This window comes from Daphnia pulex, chromosome 2 (assembly GCF_021134715.1).
Source record: "Daphnia pulex isolate KAP4 chromosome 2, ASM2113471v1".
Classification (NCBI taxonomy): Eukaryota; Metazoa; Arthropoda; class Branchiopoda; order Diplostraca; family Daphniidae; genus Daphnia; species Daphnia pulex.
The window spans coordinates 12,226,314-12,251,075 of record NC_060018.1 but is presented as its reverse complement, the minus strand read 5'-3'; the positions used below and the strand labels follow the sequence as shown (position 1 = coordinate 12,251,075).

The window sequence follows — 24,762 nt, the reverse complement described above, 5'->3', positions numbered from 1 at the left end:
TTATCATTCGACAATCTTGGTGTTGTTCAGATAACGATTAACTAACGTCGCTGGATTAAATAAAACAGGATGTTTGTTTTGTTTTGTTTTCTCTCCATTTTGGCTGACTGAATTAATTTCTGTCGGGTCAATTATGAAACATTTATACAACAACAGTTTTTTTAATTAAATTGTGAAAAAGAAAAAAAACAAAAACAAACTGACTAGCAGTTGAATAGTTGAATCACAGATGGCGTGTCTGCTAGCATAGCAGACGCACCTAATCCTACCAAAACCAAATCACAGATGGCGTTGCGGAGTGTGTGTGTGTAGTATTTTCACTTGTCAGAAGGGAGCCGGTTGTTATTTTCGTTTTCCTCAACCACTAGTCGAACGTCGGAGAAATCTCCATTCAATATCAACGTACTCAGTTAAAATCGATTGAAATATGGCCGTTAAAGAAAAAACTGAAGGAAACGAAGAGACTTTGGAGGCTGCAGAAGTGGAATGGGGTACCGTCGATAACGAATTGCAGCTGTTACAAATTCTGTGTGGCACCAGACCCATAGGTAATAAGATAAACGTTTGAAAATGACGACGATTTTCTACACTTGTTTCACAGCAGGTTTAATTTGTGTTAAATATTTAAAACATTTTCTTTTTTACAGGAATTAGTAAATACTTTCAAATGGCCTGCATCGTAGAAAAACTGGCAATGAATCTGAACAAAGAAGTCACTTCCAAAGGTGTTTGGGATCACCTGGCGAGCTTGTACGATCTCAAGAAACTGGTTTGTTCACTGTCATTAATATTCACTGTATTGTTTTGTATTAAAGTGTTTGTTTCTTTCTCTAGGATGAGCACGAGACGATTCCTTTCCCCAACGAAGAAATGGACTTTGTCCTTTCCACTGAGGAGTATGGCGAATTGATGGATAGCAAATTCAAGGATGCTGAATCCAAGAAAGTGATAAAGAAGGAAAAGGAAGAAGTTAAGAAGGAAAAAGTTCCTGAAACACCCCAGCCAATTGAAAAGAAAGCTGTGAAAAGAACAAGAGCCAGCACTGCCCCAAGCCCTGGAACACCGCAAATCACTCCAAAACGTCGACGAATTTGAAAACAAGAAGATGAATGACTTTTTTTTTTTTTACCATGTCAACTTTTTCGGCACTCGTACATTATTGATTGCGAAACCGTTTAATGAAATTTTGTAACTCGGGTATTGTGTTAAAAAAAAAATTTCGGCCGGACTAAAAAATGACCGCCCACTTCAAAATCATGCGTTTGAATTTTTATTCGTTAGAAAAACCTTTCCATCTTCAGTTTAATTACCTCACTTATTTTAGAGAGTTAAAAAAAAGTTGTCGATACGATTTCCTGTTTCTCAAGTGTATGAAAATTATAATAATTAAAAATGAATTCGACGTGACCACATTTCGAAAGAGTTGTTGGAAGAGGCATCGGAAGGAAGAGAATGCACCGGTTTTGTAGTGCGTTTCATTGCCACTTGAAAGCGCCCCAGTGCAGCACTGCGAGCAACTGTTTGTTCTGTTCTTCGGTTTTTTACAGAGCCCTCGCCGACGATGTGCTGGGATTTGCAACGTGTATTTTCATTCGTATAAAAAATTGATTGAAGAATTTATCTAAGTCGGGTAAGAACAACATTGATCAATAGTAGGTTTCTCTATCGATTCCAAAACGAAGCCAAAGTTGAGATAATTTAAGGATGAATCACCATTACATTTTCGGCCATGTGATGTCGCCCTATGAGTGTGTGTCTGTGTGTGTATCAAGTGAAGAGAGGGAGGACGTCACACACTGAATTCTTGAAAAGCTCATCAAATTATGTGTGTTTTGACCGGTTTTCTCAATCTGTTTGGCATCTAGTTGGAGTAATTTCAGACGGTAGTTGAATTTTTAAGTTGATCTCGTGGTTAGAGACACACGATTCGGGCTACAAATGGATACCGCCTGATACGGCTATTGCCCAACCAGACACCCCTTGTGTTTACGTTAACATCGTTTCAATATTCTAATTTAATACGTTTTTTCCCTGTCTTTTCACAGTTGTGGCTCTCGGGAAGGAATGGCCATGACGCTTCAAGGATCTGTCTTGACCAATGGAAACACTGCCACGAACTTTGTTCCTCTCAAACTGGAACCCAACAACAAAGACTCACCGGAAGTGTTTCTGAACGAAGCCAGCAATGGTTTTGGTGATTGTGAAAAGAATGGATTGAACAATGGTGAAGTTATTGAGGAAGTTAAAGAAACACCTAGTGAAGAGCCAGTCATTGATATTACAATCAACAATGTGGTATGCAGTTTCAGTGTTAAATCCCATCTCAACTTGAAGCAGATAGCTCAGAATGGCTACAATGTTGAGTACCGTAGAGAAAATGGGGTAAGATTCAGTCACAGTCTCTAATCGTTTTCACAGTTTTTGGATTTCAATTTACGTTTCTGTTGCAGATGGTAACCATGAGATTACGGAAACCCTACACTACAGCTTCAATCTGGTCCTCAGGAAAAGTTACCTGTACAGGGGCAACAAGTGAGGATGAAGCCAAACAGGCCGCTAGACGAATCACTCGTTCGGTCTCCAAACTAGGCTACCCAAAACTACGCCTAGTAAATTACAGAGTAGTCAATGTTCTGGGAACTTGTACAATGCCTTTTGCGATAAAAATAACGCCTTTTTCAGCCAAACACAGAGATATAGCCAGGTTCGTAAATGTTTGATGAATTCGTTTTATCTGTGCTGACGTGTGTGTGGCTTTGATTCAGTTATGAACCTGAATTGCATCCTGGAGTTACATATCGTCTCAAGGAACCTAAGGCCACCCTAAAAATCTTCTCAACAGGCAGCATTACAGTTACAGGTATACACGATTGGCTTGTGAGTTTCTGGTTCATTTTTGTTAATTGTTTGATGCATTTCATTTCAGCGCCATGCGTGGGTAACGTCCAATCAGCCATCGAACACATATACCCCCTAGTGTTCGAATTTCGTAAAGAACGATCTCCTGAAGACATACGAACAATGCAAGCCACCAAACGGTCACGCGGGTTTAAACGCAAGTGTTCCTCAGATTTTGGCTTCGAAGCTGATGAAGAGTGTATCGCAATCGACGACGAAGAGGAGGCGGAAGACTTTGACAGTGATCAGAGCCACGATTAAACCGTTCAGAATCACCAACTAAAATTACGTATCACAGCAACCGAATCGTGGGTCGAGTCGTTGAAAGCAAATTCAGACTCAAGTTGGAAATCTCTTTGGTGCTCTTCTTCCCCTTCCTGAAATCCGTTTGGCCACTTCGCTGTCAGTACGACCAAACCTTTTTCAGCTTTCACTCTTTCGATCCCAACGATCTTGTATACTATCATCTAATTTTTCCCCCCTCACTTCTCCTCCCTTTCTCTACACCCTGTCACTAGCTGTTCGAACTTTCAGTTATCAGTTTTTTCGAGGCGGATTCACCTTTCATTCGCGACCTTTCGTTGGTTGGCCACTATCGAGGTTAATAATTGTTGTTCAGTTCAATTTTTTTATTTTTTTTTCTAATTCTCATGAATACTCTTCTCGATTTAGTAGTCCCACCAACCAAACGTTTTACCGTTAGGCTAAAGCTTAAGGTCGTGTGTCAGATGTGAAACAGTCTTCCGCTCCTTTTGGACATTGCGACTTTTGAATTCTGACGAAAAAAGAGTTGACGGAAATCAGCGTTCAAACTCTATTTAACCCTCTCAAACGATTTTCATCTTCATTTTGCGTCTGAAGAAAGGATACCCATTTTCGAAGAGACGACAAGCACTCGTCAAAAATAACGAAACAAAAAAAAGTAATTTAGGTCCAGTCGATTCTTAAACAAATCGCCAGCCTTTCTCCTATTCACCACGTTTGATTGTAGTTTAAAACAGTTAATATTTCGTTCTTCGAAATGGTGCTTAAGGCTGTCGGCCTGCTTTTGAGTATCCTTAATTTGTCTTTCGTTTCGTTTACCCCCCTGATTTATTTTTTCCTCCTCGGTCGTGTCCCATGTTATAGTCTACAATGTACAATTACGCTCTTCTGGAACACGGGCACGTGCCCTAATTTTCGTGTTAAACATGGAACAAAATTTTGGTTCGCAGGTTCCGCTTTTTCTGCTCCCTCTCAATACAGAAACTGACGAATCCTTATTTCCCTATTTGAAACTAAGATCCACCCAGAAGAATGAGAACACAAGGAGTCATCAGAATCGTTCAAATTGTATTGTTTTTTTTTTCTTCCCTTCACGAACGACTGCGAAGTCCAGTCACCAAATTGCCCTCCGATTGCTCCTCAGCTCTAGCCCCCCTCCTCCTCCCCCCCACTCCCCCCTGAAAGCGGGTTGATTGCCTCAGTTCAGCGAGCAATAACAATCGGATGATACCAATGCTTGTGAGTGAGTGTGCGAATGCGTGTGCGTGTGTGAGTGTGCGTGTCAAACTTACCTTCCAATCGTCCTTGCCCAACGGTTCTCAATAAACGAGATTTTCCAGATGATGGAACCGTGTCCTTCATTTTTAATTCGATTGTGGTTTTATTGTCGGGTTATTATTAGATTTGTTTTCTTCTCCTCATTTAAATCATTTCAAGTATTTGTGCTAAAGCATTGCCTTGACTGATTTTAGTTTGACAACAACCGTGTTTTGCCCAAGTAGCAGTATTTATTTGATAAACGTATCGCGTGAGAGGTAAATCATTTTACATACAATTTGTGTTTAGTGTTAATTTTTTTTTTATTTGACTCCAGATTTAATCGAAATTACTGGAACTTTTACAGTGTCGCATAACACGGGAACATGCAGTAGCAGCACACATTTGGTCAAAAATGGAACGATCGAGTCATCCACCGGTGACAGCGAGTAAAGGAAAATGCGACAAAAATCTTAAATTCAAGCACCAAGAGAAAACTAAAACCTTTTTCCAGGAAATGATGTTCCAAGTCTTCTGGTCTGAGGAGTCCAATCGCTTGTCACGTCAGTCAAGTTGGTCTCTTGTGGTGGCTGTTGGTTATTCAAATATTCAGTCTATTGGAGGAGCTGCCGTCTTCTTTTTTAATCCCCAGAACAAGCCGCCGCTCCGGACAAAGAAGGATTTTGTGGCTTGTCCAGATGCTGTAAGGGCCAGTTTTGCTGGTATTAATTTCTCGGAAATTTATTTTACCTGAGCTGCTGTCGGTTTGGCTGAAACTGTCACTGTAAGGCTGACAGGAGCCAATTTGTTTTGGCGGCAACCGGGAGTTGGTTTATTTGTTCGTGAGCGGCTTTACCGGCTGTTTTCTAGGATCTGGGATGGATTGCGCTTATTCGTTTAGTGGCGAAGACGAGACGAACACACTGGTATATTACTTTTTTTTTTCCTTTTTTATTTCTATCCTAAAATAAGAATCTTCGTATTTGATGTACTTTCTAGCTGGCATTTATAGAGGAGGGCATCCGTAAGTCAGCTCGGAAGATTCAAAACGCACTTGATTTAGACCTGATTTAGACTTGATAAATAACCAAATTTCATTCATTATCGTCATAAGTATAAGTTCAATGCACGTAAGTCATAATTTATGTAGGGCTATGGCATTTTTTTTCATGTGAATAATTACCCAACAACTACCTCACGGTCTCACGCTGCCATTTTCTTATTCTTCTTGCTTGTATTGGCTGAATCCTATGCAGAGTTGGGCGTCGCTCACCAATTTGAGAGCGCGCATATTGGTTATTAGGAAAAATAATACTGAATATGAATTAATGACATGTAAATTCACTTGATATAATCGTAGCTCGTAAGAACGGCAACAACGCAATCTAAAAAGTTACACATTTAGTGGAGGAGGAGGAAGATTGATCAGCTGTGCGAGGTGTGTATGACCAAATGTATCGTCACAAAGTGGTATCTGTACGTCAGGTGACACAATGGAATTTGTTTTATGCCGTTATTTATTTTGAGTTACTTGTAGGTAATAAATACTTGAGGAAAGATACGCATTGTGGAGATTGTCGCCTTCCAGACAGCATTTTTTGTTGGTAAGTCAAGATGTTAGTGTTACACGTTATTACTGTTTATGTTCATGTTTGTATTCACACGTGGGAAATTTCAAGTTTCAAATCGTTAAAATCAGTTAGATCTTACACAACATATCATTTTGAGCAAGATTAAATTTAAAAATGTTTGTTTAAATAATTAACCTTAAAATTCCAGATGTTATGTGATGTTCTAGTTTAGAAGGTATATCACGAACTGCTGCACGAGCCTTCTCATGAATAGATTTTGACAATATTGTAATTTTTTAAAGACATATATTCATAATGGGTTTGTTAGAACCACAAAGGGTGCTAAACTTAAGAGAAATCAATAGAAAGTTTATGGGAATGGTTAGAGCTATATTTTCAGTGGGTATCTTATAATAATAGCCACGTAATTTTATTTGTTAGACAATAGGATCTACTATGTCAACAAATAAAAAAGTGGCCTTTTGTTTAAGAATAAAATGTTAAAACGGACGTTTGATTCCCACGCACGAGCATGAATGGAGGCATGTTCGCTGTGAGAGCTTCCAGCCAGGCCGTGTAAAGTGCATTAAAATCTCCTTTTGGGGGTATCGGCAAAGTCCTGATAGCAAAATCGAAAAACGTTTAAATATTTTGTTTGTTTAATTCCGATTATTTAAAGAAAGATTATTACATAACGACCAAGTTTGAATCCGAAGAGTGAGACAAGAGTAATTCCCTTAATCTCAGATAACGATTGGTTTTATACTGGAATAGTTCAAGGTCTTCTTCCTTAATGCGAGGTCCTATAAATAAGTTGATCTGAAAACAACTCAATTAGTGTACAAAAGTAATAAAAAGCATTACCACTTTCTCCTTGATGTAAGAAAGATCGAATCTGGCCATCAAACCATAACTTTGTTTTGTTTTTCGGCTCTGCGTTAACGTAACTGATCACCACGAGGTCGGAGTAATCAATCCGGAATTTGGAAAGTAAAACTGCCATCCTATTTTTTTGGTGTACGAAATAGATCTAATGCATTTTTTAAATAGAAAGAATTAAACTAACCCCTTCTTTTCATCTTCCAGTTCCTGAACACCGGACGCCGTACAGAAAATGCGCAATTTAGTCTCTGACCAGTTTGATCGACTGTTGATGATAACCGGTAACAATAGTGTTAAGCCTATTAGTCAATCAAATTCAGTGTATAAAAGGAAATCGAAATTTATTTTTGATTTTACCTCCATCGTCGCTCAACCACCAGACATCTATGGTGTCCTTTTTCTGTTTTTTCTGGAAAAAGATGACTCTATTCATCAAACTTTTTGGCAATTCGTTTCCATCGGGATCTCTACGTAGCAAATGGTAAGTTTAACTTTCATTATTAATAACGTGGTTATAATTTATGCACCTAAAAGAAATAGCCTGCTTTTTCATTTTCTTGCTCTTTTTATCTTGCGGAATTCCGAACTCCACCTTTTGGCTGCCTTCAACCTGATCTGTGGATTCTGATTCTGCTATCGTTTCCAAGCTACTCGTGGTCATTACTGTCACGTTTTGAAACGAGAAGGATGTTCATAAACACTTGAAGGTATTTTAAAAGATATGATTGTGCACTGTTACTTCTCGTGGGATTGGTAATTGTCGAATTGTCTTCGCTAGATTTACTCTTCATCAAATCGTCAATGTCAGCCAAGATTTCCGTGCAATCTAATCCTTCCTGTAGTCGAAGGATTGCGACGGCTACATTCATTTCGAATCCAGTACTAAAATGTTCAAATTGTTTTCTCTTTGAACTTTAATATTTTAATGTATTATAAACTTACTGTATTGTCAGCACATAATCATCCAGTGATTTTCCATCGCAGGTCAACCAGTCGTTTTTGTATCCCATCATCAGGATGTTTGGCTTCACTTTGCCCAATCCCGTGAGGCCAAGCATTGAAGCAACGCCCGTGTGTAGATTCGAGTTATCCGCAACGGAACAGAATCCCTTGATGTTGGCGAATCGCAGGTATTTATAAGCTTTTTGCTGCAGTTTTGACCGCTTTTCAAATGTCAGTCGTTCCTTTTCATTATTCAAATAGAATTCAGTGTTATTTTTAAGATTCTCAGGTATGTTCTTACTTGAACGATATTGGCGCTGATCATCAGGGAATTATTTTTACAGATGAGATAGGCAAAGTCTACCAGAGCAGGGCGAGTGGTGGGAAGTCCCGTTAGAACCAAAATCTGTGGCCTGTAGTTTTTGACATGTTCCTCGATGTGAACGAGTTGTTGAATACTATTCAGAGCGGCGCGATAGGTCTGTGCTTGAGTAGATGATCCCCAGTTCACCTCTTAAAGTAATAGTGAAATGTTTGATGATAGTCTCTTTCTTAACGTACTGATGGAACACTTTAGCCTTACCTGGTTTTCGGTAAAGAACCAACAAATAGAAAAACAGAATAATGGCTATTGTAATTATTGCTAAAGGAAGGCTCATGAGGATCATGGACGCGATTGACAAAATTCCCGTGAGCAAACTCAGCCATTTGTTGTAGTACTGAAATTATATCAGAGCAGTCATTGACTCATGGAATCTTTTGCATTTTCTTAGTTAGATACTACCTTAAAAGTAGGCCGCCATCCGATTGGTTTGATTAAACTAACGTGGAAAGTGGAAAAATTTATGAGGGCAAACGTAGCAAGAAAGAAATCCGAGATCAGCAAGGCTATTGTATCCAATTTAGCTGGAAAAAATTCAGTAGATTTTTTATTAATTATTTAAAAAAAAACTTAATCTTTGGTTTTTCTGAAAATGTTAAAACGTACCTATCAGAACGAAAGCCAGGGATAGAAGGAAAGTAAAAGCGATCGCGTTGACAGGCTGCTTTGATTTCCCATATCCAATCCCCAGAAAACCAACCATCCAATAAGGGTAGAGGTTATCTGCTGCGATTACTTTCAGTAACTCTGGGCAAGAGACGAATTCAGACAGAGCTGAACTAAAGGTAGCGGAGATGCATCCCAAATAGTTGAGGGGAGCAAATGCAGAGATTAAAGACATCGCCTAAATTGCATTTTAAAAAATTATAAATTCATTTCACTTTCAGAAATTCGATCTACACAAACACCTGGTAATCATGATAAAGTCCAAAATGGTTTTCGGTACTGTTTGCTAAGAAGACGTTTTCTAAATAAGTCATGTTGGAAAATTCTATAACTACCCCAGTAGCTAAAAATAAGCAAACAGGTTAGACAATGTCGTTAATAATTTTGTCATTCCTCTGACAATATTATTACCTTCCCGTGTCATTGTGGCAGCACAAATGATGGCTACCCCGGCGTAAACTGAACTGCAAATAATGATGGCTAATATGGTTCCTTTGGGAATAGCCGAGTTTGGGTTCTAAATTAGATTAAATTTGAGCGTGTAAAGTCTTATCGAAATGCACCGTTCTTAACCTTATGGCAGTAATCGTACTTTTAAGTCACCGGATACGTTTGCTCCGGTGAGAATGCCTATGCTTGCCGGAAAGTAAACTGAAAATACAGAAACAAAATTCTGCAAATGTCCGTCCGTGATGGAGTAAGCTGGTTTCCAGTTCTCGCTCATCAGATTCACTGCATTAATACATTTTTAAGTTAGCATTGTGGTCGAACATTTATTTTTTTAAAATTTCAGGTGTACCGCTGTAGCCAGTGAATCCCTTTGCTTTTTCCAAGTCATCCGACGGGCCCATAATGCTTCCAGCAACGAAGTTAGAGAGGGAAATCATCATAATGAGCAACATAATATTCTTCATCTATAATTGTAAAATTTGGTAAGTTGTGTGCTAAATTGTTTTACGTCTATGTTAAGAGAATCAAACCTTTGTTTCATAATAGGATCCAAGTCCGCAGAGAGTGCAAATGAATAACATGGTGAGGGTGCCGATGATGCGAATGTTATTGTCACCTCCATCTAGGATTATCAATCCGCCATATTCCTTCATCATGTCCTGCACGGTTTGAGCGAAACCAACGGCGTTGAGGGAGGAATCCATCGCATTGGCGATGGTAAAGATGACGCCGATTGAACCTCCAAACTCAGGACCCAAAACTCTTGACCTAATTTCATCGGTTGTTAGAAGTAGGTTGTTTTGTTTTTCATTATTATTCTTATAATGCCTTACATGACAAAATAAGTGCCGCCTGAAATGGATAATAGCGTAGACATTATTCTTGATTCAAAGAACGATTTTGACTAAATGAATTTATTACCTCCACCGATCTCTCCATTTGTTGAGATAGCGGACATGGACAAGGCCGTCACCAAAGTGATGAACGTCGAAATACCGATGATAACCAAAGTTTCGCCTTTGTGTTTAACAGAATATTTAATAGATTTTAAGTCCGATTAGGTTTTAGTTTTGAAACAGCGAAAAATAGCTCACCTAATCCTGCTTGCCCTACTACCCACGAAAGTCGCAAGAAAAGCATAACACCCCAAATGCTCATCATATTGCGGATTAAAACTCCTTCGATCCAACCGAATTTGACGTCTTCTTTTTTAGTTTCTTTCACGGTTTCCTCAGTTATTTTTGGCCCACTCTCAGTTGGTGTCTGACGATCACGCGAATTATCGCAAATCGAAACGTATGAATGTCGTAAACAATGCCATTTTGAACCGCAATCATTTAGAGAGAACATTTACCTCCCCAAAATCCTGAATCATTATCTCTTCGTTTACTGAAGGTTGGCTAGGTAAAGGATTGCACAAGTCTTGCAGGCTAGGTCTGATGGATGTTTGTTTCTGATAGGAAATCCGGTAATTATCGATACTAGGAATGACATCCCGGCTCACGTTGCGCATCAATTGGCGGAACGAAGCAGCAGAAGCCCTCCCCTTTTGAATCAGAACTGAGGCTCCTAAGTATTCCAAACTGTTTCTTTTACTCAGTACTGGTGTTTGTTTAATTTCCTATGATTGGAATTTGCATGATTAACTAATCAGTTTGTAAAAAAAAATATTCAAATTTATTAACTGTAGCTTCTTATTTATCAGCAAATTATTAAATTTGGAATTGCTATACCTGATCGCTTTCCATTATAGGAGACAATGGAGGCATTTCGTGCAATGTGGGAGAGTCTTCTGTTGGACCCATCACGTTTATTTTAGAAGGTAATTTTCGAAAACGGCTTTTATTACTACCAAGTGCATCACTCGTTGGCTGCCATTTTTCGTTGGTGTAGTGACTTTCGACTGACTTTCAACCAAATCAAATCAGCAACCAAGGAAATCAGAATCAGAAGTAAGAATTTTAAATTTCATTTGCTTGTTTACTCACATTTTCAAATGCTGGATTGTCCATCCTTTGGCCTAGTGTTGTACTGACACAGAGTTGAAATAATTTAGTGAAACCAAAGAGCAAATTTTTCACTTGAAAACAATAAGCAGCCAATATTTTTTTATTGGGTAAGCAAAGTTAATGTCAGATCCAACGCATCTGAACGCCACAAGTCGGAGACTTGTTTGATTAAATTGTGCCTCTTTGATTTCTTTTGCGATTGTTTATATAGCATAGGGAGTTGTTATTGACGCAAGGCATTTTCCCTTTTGAACGTGTTAAGATTTCGGAAATGAGTACCATTCCCTATCACTACCCAATCTTGCCGGTGGTAAGCAACAAACAAGAGAATTTAGCTGAGAATCGATTTAGTAAAACAGTTAACGAATGGAAGTCGATATTTCATTAGTTGCGCGCGTCAGACGATTTGGCCAACTACAAATCTAGACTGATTAATAATTAGTCGAATTCTTCAATTGAGTGTAGTACGCCAAACGTTTAAAGCAATTGTGGATAGCCTACATTATTGCTATTTTGTGTTGTGTCTATCGTATGACGTACTACGAAGAAATTCTCACTGGGATTTCGATAGAAATTCCACTCTCGTCTACGATGACGTCTAATTGCGTAAACCGTGATTAAAATCTAGCATTCAAACCACTCAACCGAGTTTACTTTAGAAAATTTGATGACGTGAGTGGCTACTGATAGATTTTTATTAATTCCCGTCACGTACCCAATAACCTTAAAGTGATCGTGCATGTTTGAGTTTACAGCCATTAATGCCACCTGTTTATTTTATTCCCATACTGTTTTAGAAAGATTTTGTATTATGTTGGACCAATAGGAGAATTCTTTAATGTTATTGTTCGCTGCTCTGAATTTTTTTTCTGCTTAGCATTTGTTTGCGGGTCTCCAGGTCTGCTGTAGCCTTTTCAATTAAAATCGATGACGTAAAACGAGTTGGTTCACGAATAAAAAAAGAAAAATACATAGAATAGAATTTGATTGTTCAAACACTCTCTTTCAAAATTAGGATCAACAGGGAAGGGCATGTGGCATGTAGTCAACGATTGACTTATATTTATGTGTGCTCAATGCTGACGAAACGATAGTGTTTGATATGTATAACCTTTTGGTTATACATCCGATTGGTTTATTTTCTTTATCAGGCTATCGTTTGAAAGTATCAAAAACTTGTTTTCAGAACGTTGCTTGTATCATTACCAGGAATATCAAATGAAACTTATGTTTTATCGTCCACTAGATGCTGGACTTTCACCGCGCGAACTTGCAGACTTGCATGTGCACTGGCGAGACTTTGGAGGGTGCCTTCATTCTTTCTTTATAAATGCGTAGTAAGTGGTGAGTTTCCGTTCAGTTTGAAATATTCGCCAACAGTCGTGTCAACAAAACTGAAGCTAGTCTCCGTATATTTTCAACATCTGTTGACAGTTGATCTATAGATAAGTTAAACCTTTTCGTACTGTACACTTCATTTAATTTTTTTAAAAATTGGCTCGACAAATACTTAAAAAAAAACAGCTCAATCCCCCCTCCCTCCAAACTCACTAAACACGTTTTGAATGAAAATGGCCATGTTTCCGATTAGATGGATCCTCATCATCTTTTGGGCTTTTGCCGTTCGCTGTAATTGCCAATCAGAAAACTTGGGTGCTTCTTCTTGGGCGAAACTGCAAATCTCACCGGATACGTTAAGTTCCATGGAATATGGCAATTTCCTCATTGAAATTTACGAACATGCTAATAATCACAAGATAACGACAACTGCCGGCGACAAAAAATATTTCTACTCTCCCATTGCGCTACTGGACCACAAAAGTGCCGTTAGTAAATTCAACAAGGTGACGAAGCAATCAGAAATGAGATTCCGCATTGAAATGTGGAACGACAAAGTTCAAAGTGAAGTTGTGAAACATTTGAAGGAAATCGTCGGCCAAGAAATTTTAACCAATAAAGTGAGAGTCATTCCCTTGGAGAAGGTCATTCTCACCAGCAAAAGACCTACAGTGGATTATTCGCTTTATCCTGAGTGGACGAATTATGACAAGAGCAAGACCCTGTGGTTTTCTTTGTTGTGTTACGACCAAGAAGTCTGCGACGAACTGGCCGAAGAAATGCAATCCGATCCAACCCAATTCGACCATTTAAAACTCCTCTACAGTTTGTCGTCGCAGACGTCGCAAACCAAACAGACGACCATTAGCATAGACAGCGTCACTTCCGGTCAAATGGTCACTAGTCTTTTACAGAAATTTGGAGACAAAAAAGAAGTTTTTCTTACGGCCAATGACGAGAAGAAAATGCTGACGGAAACGGCCACCAACATCCGAATGGACACATTCGACGACTCCGAGGTCGGATCTCCGGACACGGAGTCTCATATTTTGAATATTTTAAAGGATTTGCTGATCACTTCCAGGATGACCATCAAAGAACCAAGTGAAAAGATGTGGGACTCTGTTTTCTGGAATGAGGACAATTACCGACCGGACAAAACGACGAAAACTTTGAATGAAATTATTAACAAACTGGACATGGAAACTCAAAAGAAACTAGCAGATATGTTTCAAAAAGCGGAGAAGCAATCGGAAATAATCGAAAAATTGGCTTCGAGTAATAAAGACGCGGAGAAAAGTCAAGAGGAACAAACTCGTCGCGTAAATCAATCGAAAGATGCGAATCTAAATGAAACGAGTAGATCAAAAGCAACAGAAGAAGAGCAATTTAGCCGCAATCAAATTGCAGATGGCAATTCTAAAACCAACGAAGTTGACACGGAAGTCAGTGGGCAAGGGTACGGATTTAGTGGTAGCGCCAAAGTCGGAGTAGAAAATAGTAACACGCAGAATACCGAACGACAGAGCGAGATGAGGGAAAATGCAAAGAAAAGTTTGAATAGATACGCCAGAAATTTAGAGAATAAAGAAAGAATGCAACACAAATACGACTCAAACAGTTGGGCTGACGTGGACAGAATCAGTTCGGCGATTTCAGAAAAATTAGCAAACAATTCCGATAGTTCCCGGCGGGATGAAATTTTGAAAGAAGACGTGGAAAAGCTATTACAAGAAAGCAGAGGTCACGTCCAATGGGACGGAGAGAAATTCGTACCGAAACCTATGCAACTAAGCAGAATCAATTTGGGCAAATTTCGTGACTCTCAATCGTTTCAGGATCGCAATGTTCGTGTCCGTTACACGAACGCAGAACTGTCGGCGCCTATTAAATTTGTGGAACACGCAGAATTGACCGTCACTGATGAATGGAACCATTTAAAGGACGAACTGAAAGGTTTGAAACAATTTGTAGACTTAACGAAACATTTAATTCACAATAATTAAATTGGTTTGCAGACATGAGAGAACTCTTAAACACAACTCTGATGAACTTGGAGAAAACAAATACGGAACTGAGTGTTGTGAGAAGTGTTGTAACTAATCAATTAGAAGGTATATTTTGAATTATTCTGGAATTAAATAAATCCTAAATTAAACAAAAACATGCGATTACAGGCACTAAACAGGAGTTGTTGAAATCGAAATCCGAATTAGAAAAAACGAGGGAAGATTTCAACATAACCATCTATGATTTATCATTAAAATTAAATGGTATTAGTGTTATATTGAAAATGAGAAAAATACTAAATTTCAATTTTAATTTAGCGACTGAAAAAGAATTGAACGAAATGAAGATCAGCGTCGAAAACTTGTCCATGGAACTCAAAGGTAAACCGGATATTAAATAGATGGGAGAACTAAATTATCTTTATAAAAATATATTTTAAATAGTTCTACTATATGCTAAAAAGCCGATACATTGCTTTCTCTTCAACCTATGTTAAATTTATATTATTATTTTTTTCTAACAAAATATTTCAGATTTACAAAGAGATTTTTTTTTTTGTTCCCTGTGATTTTGTAGAAAATTCGCAATGGTTTAGCTATCCAAAAGGCACCGAATCCAATCTGAGAGAAGAACTGAAAGGTATATTTTATATTCTAATAAATTAAGATTGTTTTAATTAAGACGAAGGAAATGGTTCAGCAACTTCAGGTCAACTGGAAACTATAACAACTGATTTGGCCACAACGAGAACGGATTTGAGCAGCACGAATTCCGCTGTCGTATATTTGTTAGCAATATTAAAAGGTATAAAATTATAAATAAAAAGTTTAGTTTTATATGACAAAAAAATAAAATCTGAATTTTCTTTCGAAGCCCGAACGAATGAAATTGCAGATATTGGTAAAATGCCAACCAACTGTAAAGATCTTAATCGAATGGGACATATAAATTGAGCGGATTCTTTTTGGTGAAGGGATCGGAAAAGATGGAAATGGTGTACTGTGATTTTTATCCAAATGAAAATGGTAGGCCTACGATATGTTTACGTTCCTGGGTTATTTATATTATAATTCTTATATTCGCAGATTTGCAGAAATTGATCGGATACGCTGACGTTAAATCGGCGCCCGTCCATTTCTACGTCCAAAAAAATGATTCATTTTACACACCCAGAACTCCAATTCCTTTTGATTTTGCTCGGGTGAACCAAGGAAATGCCATGGATTTGACATCAGGGACATTTACGGCACCACTACCGGGAATTTATTTCTTCACATTCGGGGGAATGGCGCGATTTTCATCTTCTAATTCTTCTGCTTACTTAGAAGTTGCTCTGCATTTAAATGGGGAGAAAATCGGATTTGCTTTGGTTGAAGAGGAAAATGTCGTCAGTCATCAATATAGTCAGTTAACCCTTCAATCGACCCTGAACTTAAAAAAAGACGATCGAGTCTGGGTGGAGATTACTTCCATAAGGAACTCATTTCTGTTGAACAACCAAAAACATTACACCTATATCACCTGTTTCATGTTGGAGGAAGAAATTGTCGGATCCCTTTGAATGTTGATCATACGAAATGCCCAATTGACAATAATCGACTGACAATTTGCTCGAATTTTTCATTAGATTATATAAGGTATCGATTCTAATTCAGGGGTATGAATTTCTTTAGAAAAAGACGCTTTATGTAGTGTAGTCATGGTTGTAGTGATTATAATAGCACACAACGCGTTACACTTTTTTTAACCCTCTGGCAAAACCGAACCAGTAGTGCCACTGAACGGAGTGAAATGCAAAGTAAAAAAACGTCGACTGCGTGCCCTGAAATAATTCAAACAAGTGGTGTTCTTATTTCTTTCTTCTTGGTGATAATTGATAAATACAGTAATACAGCATTGACTCAAACTTGATATAGTCATTGATTGAAAACAAAAGATATAGGCTAGATCATGTTGAAAAGAACTTTTGTTTTCAATAGGAATTCTCAATTAAGGAATTAATAATGACAAAATATTGGAAACTGATACACCCAATGTGGGCAAAACAATTTTATTCTGTTCTTAACTTCTTAATCACAAGTTCACAATAACCCCTCATTAAGTGAGGCCTAAGGTAAAAATTGAAATGTAATATATTGTGACAAATTTTTAAAATAACTTTTTCGTTTATGTGAAGGAGGAGGGGAGTATATCTTAACAGTGTTATAGGAATAGTTTTACTGCTTCGAACCCAACCTGCTATCAGTAAACTAAACAGAGTTGATTACAAGGTTGTTATTATGATCATTGAAGAAACTGGAAAAAGGAATTTGGAATTAGAGACATCACCACCAAGTCCAGCTTATATCAGACAACCTCTTATCAAGCCCTTAAAGGAACATTCATACTTTCTGTCTCATCTATTTCAATACTGCACGAAATTTATCAATAACAAGAATCCCTTAGCAACATAATTTTTCCCCTCCCCCAGACTTCGAAGAAAACATACACTGTTGTATGTTGTTAAATTAACAACCTGGAAAATTCGCAGGAGGTTCTTGATAAAATTCATACAGTGAGGACTGGTGGATGTCCTGATCCAGCATTTATACAGAACATTGCAACAGAAACCAGTAAATTATTTCTATTTAACTGATTCAAATTTTGTATTGCTTGAACTCTTTCGTTTCTCTATCAGATGGACGGGCCGTTTATAGTGCGCAACTCTTCTCTCTATACCTGTAAACGCAAGATAGCGGAAGCGCCCAAATTGTTGCCACCAACTATCACAGAAGAATAAAGATTGCTTGGATCTTTGGGTTATTGATGAGCACTTCCACGAGAAGATCGAAACAACTGCTGCCAGTACGACCACCTGATTTAAAGAACTGAAGAGAAACCCAAAGCGGAACTAAAAGCCCAAACAGCTGATCGCCCAACGTACTACCTAAGAACACCATTCACCAACTTAAGGTTGCCCGCCTAAAACACATCCTGCTGGAAAGTTGAATTGCCTGGGAACAAGTTGACGTCGTTGGTGTCTACGCAGCCGAAGCAACTGGAAGCCCTATGGACCTATTTCATATCCCCAAAGACGATGAAACATCTTAAGTTGTTAAGATGAAAGTCGGTTCCGCTTCGGGACCCGCCTAGCCTGGGCTAGTTGCCCTAGGCTCCAGCCCATGATAACCGCCCAATCAGCTTAAGCGCAGGCCCAAGACCACCCTGCTGCATCCGGTGACGGAACAAGAACAAAGCTACTTTATTGTTAAAAGAACTGAAACTGTCAGTTTCAGCTCAGCTCTTAAACTCTTGCACCTGCTTGATCAGCTTCCCCGTTTGGAACGAGCGATGCATCGACCATCTGGCCAACAGCAACAGACTGCACCAAAATGTTAGTGATACAGATACCGCGAGATCTGAAGACCGTGGTGCAGAATCTTTGGTGGTTCTCTCACTCAATAACTAGCTGTTATTCAAGAGCAGCCCAGGAGCAGATGCTGACTCGTGGTCATCAGCCACGAAGCAGTAACTAACCAATCAAGTTAACGGTTTGGACCTCAGTGGCTTGTGCATCTGCTACAGCTTCCACGACGGCTCGTGCCACCACCAATGTCGCTCTGACTTCTACGTAAGACGAATAATTCATTTACTAAATTGGTTCTTTTAACATTTAATTTAATTTAAGGTTGTCAGCAGTAGAACGCCGGGGATTATCAGATCACCAAGATCCCATGGAGTTGCTCAACCAACCAACAGGTTGAGAACAAGATTACAGAGAGACGCTACTAACGACTTGTGGAGTTTATTAGAGACATCACCAAGATATCACCATTCATTCAACAGAAGTTGGTTAGTGTAAATTTATTTACGGTATCTTTACAGTATTACAGCCGAGAACGAGTGCTGACGCCTATTTGCCTTGCTCATCAGTGACACCTTGTAGAAGAATGTCGTAGGCTATATCGTCTGTTTTATTCTCTCTTCGCTTTTGTTGAGTCGTTCGTCTTTTAGAATGTCTCTCAAATTTCAAGTGCACTGTTTAGACTTTAAAAGCTTTTAATTCCCAATTGTAGAGACTTTTTCATTTCAATATCTTAGATCATGGTGGTAGTAGTAGCGACACAATTTTTAGCTCATATTTATAAATGTGTCATTTGCCTATGTTGGTGTCCATGCAGTATATGCAGTGTTGAACAGTTGGGTTAAATAGTCAATGTTGCCTGATGGCTGTCGGTCTTGTTTTATCGGCTTGACATGTCGTCTCTTGCTACCTGTACCGGCGTTGAGGTAGGCCTAATGCTTGATGTTTCGTTCAGTTATTGACTTTTAATTAAGATCTCTATTCTTTTTTCAGTTTAATCGTTTGCTGCCGTTCCATAGACTCGATCCATTGGCAAAACTGAGGAGAGGTTGCTGAAATTCAAGACTCGTCAATAAATTATGTAGATGTAGACAAATTACAAGTGCATATCTGGGCTCCCTTCTTCAGTGGCCCCGTTTCCCTAAATAACCACTAACCAACGCCCGCCGGTGGTCACTCACTCGCTGCCGAAAGCCTACTATGATGCATTGCTCTCTTAAAAACTGTTCCTCGTCTCTCTTTGCTCTTTTTCCGGTTTCTCTTAACCATGGCCGGGTAATCTCCCTGGTAAAGTCAGTCGGGCAGTGTCTCCCCCTGCTTGACTGGCTGCAGTTTGAACCGGACGGTCTGTTAAAATAAGAATTTAAATCGAGAACAACGCCTCCTTTGAGCGGCCCGGACAATCCTGAAACCTTTAGGGTTGCCATTTCGTCGAGGCTTAAACGAGGGTAAGTAATTACACGTTAGTCAAATTGCTAAAGCTACTGATTCAATTGTTTGTATTACCCAGATGACGCGGAGGTGTTTCCTATTGAGGGGTTTTGGTGACCAGGAGTCACTGAACGAAACGCTAAACCAAATGAAAAAAAAAAACATTAAAAAAGGTAGGCCCCTAATGCTAGATACGACATGAAGCTTTTGCTTTTGCAGAAAATAATGTGAATTTGTTTGCAGCCAACGATCCTTTACTATATCCGAGCCGAGTCCTTTCCGTCTACGTTCGGTGTGAAGAGCAAAACCCGAATTTCAACACATTTTACTGCTTAGCAATGAAAACAAAGCGAGTGTCAAAACATTGTTTTATTTGCGCATACTTTATTGTGGCAGAAACGCGTTGGTCATGTAACAGGGTGAAATTTTTTTCCCTTTTGTTCATACAGCATCAAACGACACGCGATAGTTCTGGCGGTAATCAACTATTCAAGATGGTAGACCTGTCAATGTAAAAGACAGGGTAAGGGTAGCTCCTGTAAATGTTATTCATTATTGTTAAATAGCTGCTAGTAGGAGCTCATTGTTGATTTGCGGTTACAAAATGCATAGCCCTAGAGTTCAGGTATTGTCAATCAATCATTTGATTTGCGTTTTAGATACTCCTAAATCAGTTGTGGAAATACGATTCCCCCTGCTTCTCCTGGGTGGTTATTTAGGATCATTTAAGTTCATTTTTGAGTTATGCGTTGTGAACGTAGCGGACGAACTCTGACAGTCTATCGAGCTTTAGCAATTGCGTCTAATTTCTTATTTTATTGATTTTATTCATTTTATTCAACCGTTTTATGAGAAGCTTTGATTTGTATTTTTTTATATTAATAATTTACCTTGTTTATCTTTTTTTTTTAGATTTTCTTCTCCGACTGCAGGTGCAAGGATTATGTGTTTGAAACTTAGAAAAGTTTGCAGTAGAATATTTAAAAAAAAAAGCCGACTGTCTTTCAAACGGTTCGAAATGGAAGATTTATTCATTCACCGAAGAAACGAGTCAAATGACTCAAATGTCAAATGTGGTATTTTTAAAGTGACTAAAATTTAAGCCATTATCATTTATGATTTGATATTTATTTTGATATTGGTTTTTGTAGACCCATCCCCAGCAACGTTAACCTGCAGAAAGAAAAAGGCCGGTTTCTATGACCTTGACGCTCGAAGGTCACGGAGATCATTACGTAAAACGTGTCATGCAGTAGTGTAGAGGTTGGGTGAGAATGACACGTGTTGCTTCATAATCAAAAAGGTACAATAGCCGCAAGTGTAAGCTATTTGGTATTCATTTTGATATTGGTTATTGTAGACCCATCCCCGGCAAAGTCACCTGCAGAAGGAAAGGCCAGTTTGCATTTCAATCGAAGGTCATGGAGATCATTACGTAAAAGGTGTCAGGCATAGTGTAGAGGTTGGGTGAGAACGGGACGTTTTGCTTCATTATCAAAAAGGTAAAATAGCCATTAGGCTTAAGAGGAGGGGTGAGAAAAAATTGTATAAAAGGCGAGAGAAAATTTGACAGGGATCAGTCGAGTGAGCATCTCCGACACGGCAACAACTCCATATTTCGTCGTAATATCAGTTCGCAATCATGGGTAAATGTTCATTTTTATTTCGAGTCGTAAATCTATTCTATCTTGTTATTAGTTCTTGATACGACTAAGTTACCTTCGAAAAATAATTTCCCATTGTTTATTGCATAGTTAATTATGGCATTGTGTTGCTGTTGGGTGTTGTATCGTTGATGTCGACCACGAGAGAAAATCTTTCAAAAGGAAAGAGAAAAGGCAACAGAAGTCAATCGAGTGAGCATCTCCGACCCGGCAACAACTGCATTCTTCGTCGTATTACCAGGTCGCAATCACGGGTAAATAATCTGTATTTATACATGGAATGTTGTATCAATTTCCATTTTTTCTATTTGATAATGTGTCCGTTAATGTTGAATATTTAATATTGTCTAGTTAACTATGCCGTCACGCTGCTATTTGTTGTTGTATCGTCGATGGCTGGGTCGACCACTGGTGTACCGACGTCTCCTGGATAAGGCGGATACCAAACCGCAACGCCACCGCCTTCTACACAACAACATACGCAATGACCAGATACTACACCGAGGTTGCACTGTTGGGTTTACAGTTAAACCACCAAGGATCGAGATTATTACACCACAACTTGTGCTGCTCCTCGAGGTACTACACCGAGGCACCTACTGAGACTACGCAACTACGTATGCTGCCCCAACCTACGACACCGAGGCTCCAGCTTATTACATCACCAAAGCTGTCGAATTCTACACTGGATCGCCAAAGTACAACAGAAATCAGTCAAGTAAGCTTGACGACAACACGACACGAGCGACACCCAACACGGCAACCCCGAAGTTTCGAATAAACTTCGTTTCAAACAGTGTAACGGCAAAAAGTGAAGGTGAGTTCTTTATTATTGTAATTTTGTGCAACATGTACTAATGACTTGTTTTCGTTCCTTGTCTGTCTTTCGAACAAGACGAATTCGACTGCAATCGCGTCGAATTGAATAGCAAAGATAACATATTCGTACGTGTACACCGCGCCGTTAAACTTGACATTGTCGGTCTGCAAGCCGCACTTGACGACAAGTGCGTTATTGCCACAGGTAAACATTTTATGCCAAGCGAAATTTGTCTTTAAAAGTCTCAATGATAACACCTTTACGGAATGTTGAATAAATTTGATAATCTTCCTGCTCGATAGTATCTAAGAGTCTATTTAAACTGCTAGCAATTTATTTCTGTGAATTAGTTCTACGAATTCCTCTAAAAATGGCCTTTATTTTCTTGTTAGGTGTTAAACGAAAATCTTTTTCAATCCCTGAGCGGTGCCCTTAAAGATGCCCACGAGCACGTAGCGCTGTTCCGCAACATTGATGGCGGTAACATAGGTCGAGTTCTCCGTTCTCCTAAATATTTGAGCCAATGGACAACCGAGAAGGTGAAAGCGGAAAGTGTTAATGGTTTGCTCAAAGCTAATGTGGAGGGTGCAATTTTCGAAGACTACAAGGTCGCATTGACCTTAAACGATGGTCAAAAGGTAAACAGTTATTTCAGTACATGTTTTAGCGATGTTAATTAAAATCTAAAAATTATTTCAGCAGATTTAAACTGACAATGTCGTCGCTGCTGTCGGTTGGTTGGGACGCAAACACGGATTTGGCTGTTGCTTTTGGTTTGGAAATAAAGGAGAGGAGATTTTGGTGGTTATCGAGTGAATACCGAGCTTGAAGCACGATCGAACGTTTGGTTGGTAAGAATCCTTGAACATTTTATTTCATATAAATTGTACTACTGTGATATTTTTATTAGGCTGGAGATGTTACGTTCTTTTGTGATATCAAATTGGGTCGCTGTTGTATGGAACATGATCACCATGCTGTTGTATCAGGGCGATTGGCTGGAGAGAACAATACTGGCAAAGAAACATGGATGAAAAACTGCAGTGCACTGTTACCGAGTGCATTCTTCGTCGTATTATCAGTACGCAATCGGGTAAATATTCTGTTTCACGGAGTTTGTATAAATTATTTGTATTTTATCTGTTTATGTACCATATTGAATATTAATGTTCAAATTATTTGCTGAATAGTTGATTGTGATTTCGTGATGTCGCCGTTTGCCGTATCATTGAAGGCTGGGTCGATCACTGGTGTACCGATGTCTCCTGGGTATGGCGGATACCAAAGCACCACGCCGCCGCCTTGCTACACAACGACAACATTCGCAAGAACCAGTTACTACACTGAGGCACACTATTACTACACCACCAAGGCTCCAGAGTATTACACCGAAGCTGATGCTGCCCCGAGTTACAACATCAAACGTACTACACCGAAGCTCCCAAGTACTAAAACCACCAAGTCACCGGAGTATTACACGTATGTTGCCCCAGCTTGCTGCACCGAGGCTCCCAAGTATTACCTAGTTCCTAGCTACTACACCGAGGCTCCAACTTATTACACCACCAAAGCGGCTGAATACTACACCGAGCCGCCCAAGTACTACACCAACAAGGCTCCCACCACAACTTGTGCTTCCCCGAACCTCTACACCGAAGCCCCGAAGTATTACTCTGCCCTAAGCTACACAACTACAACTGAGGCGGCCAAGTACTACGCAGCCCCAACTTACTACACAGCGGCTGCTCCTTCGTACTACGTTGAATCGGAATACTACACCTAGGCTTCAGTTTACTACACCACAACCTACGCTACACCTAGCTACTACACCGAGGCCCCTATGTACTACACTACCAAGGCACCTGAGTATTATAACGCTATTTACGCTGCTCCGACCAACTACACCGAAGCTCCGAAGTATTACTCCATCCCGAGTTACTACACCACTAAGGCACCTGAATATTACACCACACCCTACGCTTCTCCAACTTACTACAGGGACGCTCCTAAATATTATAACTATGTTCAGATTTGTCGGTCATATCTTAATAGTTACTAATCACTGGGAATTGTTGATCTTTAATAGGGAAATAATTTTTTTTTAACCTGGGTAATCATTGTGTACGACTTTTTGCCACCTAAAAGCCTTAAGTCATTGCGACGTTTTCTTATTTTGGTTGGGTCTTTCCTATTTCGCATGTTAGAGGTGACTATTGCTCTAGTCGCTCCGCATTCCGACACATTCTAGTGTTTGGACGAACTTCATTTACAGGGCAAGTTACGAAAGAGACGTACTTTGTGGTGTTCTAAAATTGTTTGATGTTAACAGCTCTCTTTTTAACTTAAGTTGGCGTAACAAAAGAGTTGCAGATAGTGTGTGGTTCATCATAGAAGTTTTATTTGAAGAATCTGAAGTTGATCAATCGCGTGCCTATAACTTATGTAAAACTTAAGTTGTAAAAAATATACAAGTCGTGAACTAAACATTTTTTGTATTACAAATTATGCATGCGACATAGCAAACACAAACATTAAAAGGAATTGCTTTTTGTAGTCCCACCTCCACCCACAATTCCACCACATTTTAAAATCACATACATACATACACTTAAGTTAACCCGTTGGCTGCCACGCCATACAACCCGTAGGTTGCTCTCTACTACTCTACGCGCCACGTCTGAAGGATCTATGACCAAGGTGGAACTTGCCATTGCTGACAAGTCCGGGCTGACACGGTGACAGAAGAATCCATCACCGCATCGACAAGGGGGAACTAGGGTAGTATGGTGCATTGCCTAACAGGCGCCTTGCGGCAAGTTTTGGGCTGGTGCGACT

The 24,762-nt window shown here is 39.2% G+C and overlaps 5 protein-coding genes and 2 long non-coding RNA genes across 28 annotated transcripts; 6 read left to right on the top strand and 1 right to left on the bottom strand.

The window, feature by feature from the left end:
- The first annotated feature begins 281 nt into the window (after positions 1 to 281).
- Positions 282 to 1,254, top strand: LOC124207608 (MRG/MORF4L-binding protein-like). Its single transcript, XM_046605157.1, has 3 exons — positions 282 to 548; positions 648 to 769; positions 835 to 1,254. The coding sequence occupies exons 1-3, from the start codon at positions 428 to 430 to the stop codon at positions 1,093 to 1,095; spliced, it is 504 nt and encodes a 167-aa protein (XP_046461113.1). The 5' UTR covers positions 282 to 427; the 3' UTR covers positions 1,096 to 1,254.
- A 129-nt stretch (positions 1,255 to 1,383) lies between these two features.
- Positions 1,384 to 4,506, top strand: LOC124207593 (TATA box-binding protein-like 1). 2 transcript variants are annotated; one of them, XM_046605145.1, is made up of 5 exons: positions 1,384 to 1,630; positions 2,046 to 2,382; positions 2,451 to 2,704; positions 2,766 to 2,860; positions 2,927 to 4,506. In XM_046605145.1, exons 2-5 carry the CDS (start codon positions 2,065 to 2,067, stop codon positions 3,157 to 3,159), a joined length of 900 nt encoding a protein of 299 aa, XP_046461101.1. In that variant the 5' UTR covers positions 1,384 to 1,630; positions 2,046 to 2,064; the 3' UTR covers positions 3,160 to 4,506. The 2 variants fall into 2 exon arrangements, with proteins under 2 accessions (XP_046461101.1, XP_046461095.1); XM_046605139.1 differs by having other exon boundaries at positions 1,502 to 1,883.
- Positions 4,507 to 5,681: 1,175 nt separating this feature from the next.
- Positions 5,682 to 11,264, top strand: LOC124207613. 10 transcript variants are annotated; one of them, XR_006880070.1, is made up of 11 exons: positions 5,682 to 5,895; positions 5,957 to 6,023; positions 6,952 to 7,007; positions 7,077 to 7,153; positions 7,253 to 7,353; positions 7,413 to 7,579; positions 7,651 to 7,751; positions 7,857 to 8,002; positions 9,656 to 9,794; positions 9,859 to 10,716; positions 10,773 to 10,884. It is a non-coding gene; the product is annotated as an uncharacterized LOC124207613 (long non-coding RNA). The 10 variants fall into 10 exon arrangements; XR_006880061.1 differs by lacking the exon at positions 6,952 to 7,007 and adding exons at positions 11,066 to 11,134; positions 11,206 to 11,264 and having other exon boundaries at positions 5,683 to 6,023; positions 10,773 to 10,885; XR_006880068.1 differs by lacking the exon at positions 6,952 to 7,007 and having other exon boundaries at positions 5,683 to 5,873.
- On the bottom strand, positions 6,280 to 11,608 carry LOC124207526 (bumetanide-sensitive sodium-(potassium)-chloride cotransporter-like). Of its 2 annotated transcripts, none has more exons than XM_046605041.1 (23): positions 11,301 to 11,608; positions 11,046 to 11,219; positions 10,667 to 10,933; positions 10,407 to 10,575; positions 10,234 to 10,329; positions 10,146 to 10,164; positions 9,843 to 10,080; positions 9,662 to 9,776; positions 9,455 to 9,594; positions 9,274 to 9,379; positions 9,105 to 9,205; positions 8,803 to 9,040; positions 8,599 to 8,720; positions 8,398 to 8,533; positions 8,116 to 8,327; positions 7,815 to 8,056; positions 7,606 to 7,754; positions 7,400 to 7,535; positions 7,230 to 7,339; positions 7,057 to 7,171; positions 6,855 to 6,994; positions 6,682 to 6,793; positions 6,280 to 6,609 (listed from the first exon to the last, which is right to left on the bottom strand). In XM_046605041.1, exons 1-23 carry the CDS (start codon positions 11,322 to 11,324, stop codon positions 6,477 to 6,479), a joined length of 3,294 nt encoding a protein of 1,097 aa, XP_046460997.1. In that variant the 5' UTR covers positions 11,325 to 11,608; the 3' UTR covers positions 6,280 to 6,476. The 2 variants fall into 2 exon arrangements, with proteins under 2 accessions (XP_046460997.1, XP_046461004.1); XM_046605048.1 differs by having other exon boundaries at positions 7,612 to 7,754; positions 11,301 to 11,607.
- A 177-nt stretch (positions 11,609 to 11,785) lies between these two features.
- On the top strand, positions 11,786 to 16,569 carry LOC124207541 (golgin subfamily A member 1-like). 7 transcript variants are annotated; one of them, XM_046605089.1, is made up of 9 exons: positions 11,786 to 12,658; positions 12,913 to 14,615; positions 14,678 to 14,773; positions 14,828 to 14,932; positions 14,987 to 15,049; positions 15,246 to 15,308; positions 15,369 to 15,473; positions 15,543 to 15,694; positions 15,755 to 16,569. In XM_046605089.1, exons 2-8 carry the CDS (start codon positions 13,025 to 13,027, stop codon positions 15,620 to 15,622), a joined length of 2,103 nt encoding a protein of 700 aa, XP_046461045.1. In that variant the 5' UTR covers positions 11,786 to 12,658; positions 12,913 to 13,024; the 3' UTR covers positions 15,623 to 15,694; positions 15,755 to 16,569. The 7 variants fall into 7 exon arrangements, with proteins under 7 accessions (XP_046461045.1, XP_046461034.1, XP_046461025.1 ...); XM_046605078.1 differs by having other exon boundaries at positions 11,786 to 12,665; XM_046605100.1 differs by having other exon boundaries at positions 12,237 to 12,665; positions 14,837 to 14,932.
- A 573-nt stretch (positions 16,570 to 17,142) lies between these two features.
- LOC124207636 lies at positions 17,143 to 20,424 on the top strand. Of its 2 annotated transcripts, XR_006880073.1 has the most exons (8): positions 17,143 to 17,281; positions 17,347 to 18,279; positions 18,337 to 18,500; positions 18,830 to 18,938; positions 19,006 to 19,460; positions 19,523 to 19,616; positions 19,687 to 19,966; positions 20,356 to 20,424. It is a non-coding gene; the product is annotated as an uncharacterized LOC124207636 (long non-coding RNA). The 2 variants fall into 2 exon arrangements; XR_006880074.1 differs by lacking the exon at positions 19,687 to 19,966.
- A 738-nt stretch (positions 20,425 to 21,162) lies between these two features.
- Positions 21,163 to 24,411, top strand: LOC124207503 (extensin-2-like). 4 transcript variants are annotated; one of them, XM_046605009.1, is made up of 6 exons: positions 21,163 to 21,924; positions 22,003 to 22,131; positions 22,320 to 22,565; positions 22,630 to 22,778; positions 22,838 to 23,020; positions 23,118 to 24,411. In XM_046605009.1, the coding sequence occupies exons 5-6, from the start codon at positions 22,954 to 22,956 to the stop codon at positions 23,708 to 23,710; spliced, it is 660 nt and encodes a 219-aa protein (XP_046460965.1). In that variant the 5' UTR covers positions 21,163 to 21,924; positions 22,003 to 22,131; positions 22,320 to 22,565; positions 22,630 to 22,778; positions 22,838 to 22,953; the 3' UTR covers positions 23,711 to 24,411. The 4 variants fall into 4 exon arrangements, with proteins under 4 accessions (XP_046460965.1, XP_046460970.1, XP_046460978.1 ...); XM_046605014.1 differs by having other exon boundaries at positions 21,491 to 21,924; positions 22,627 to 22,778; XM_046605022.1 differs by lacking the exon at positions 22,003 to 22,131 and having other exon boundaries at positions 21,491 to 21,924.
- Positions 24,412 to 24,762: the final 351 nt, after the last annotated feature.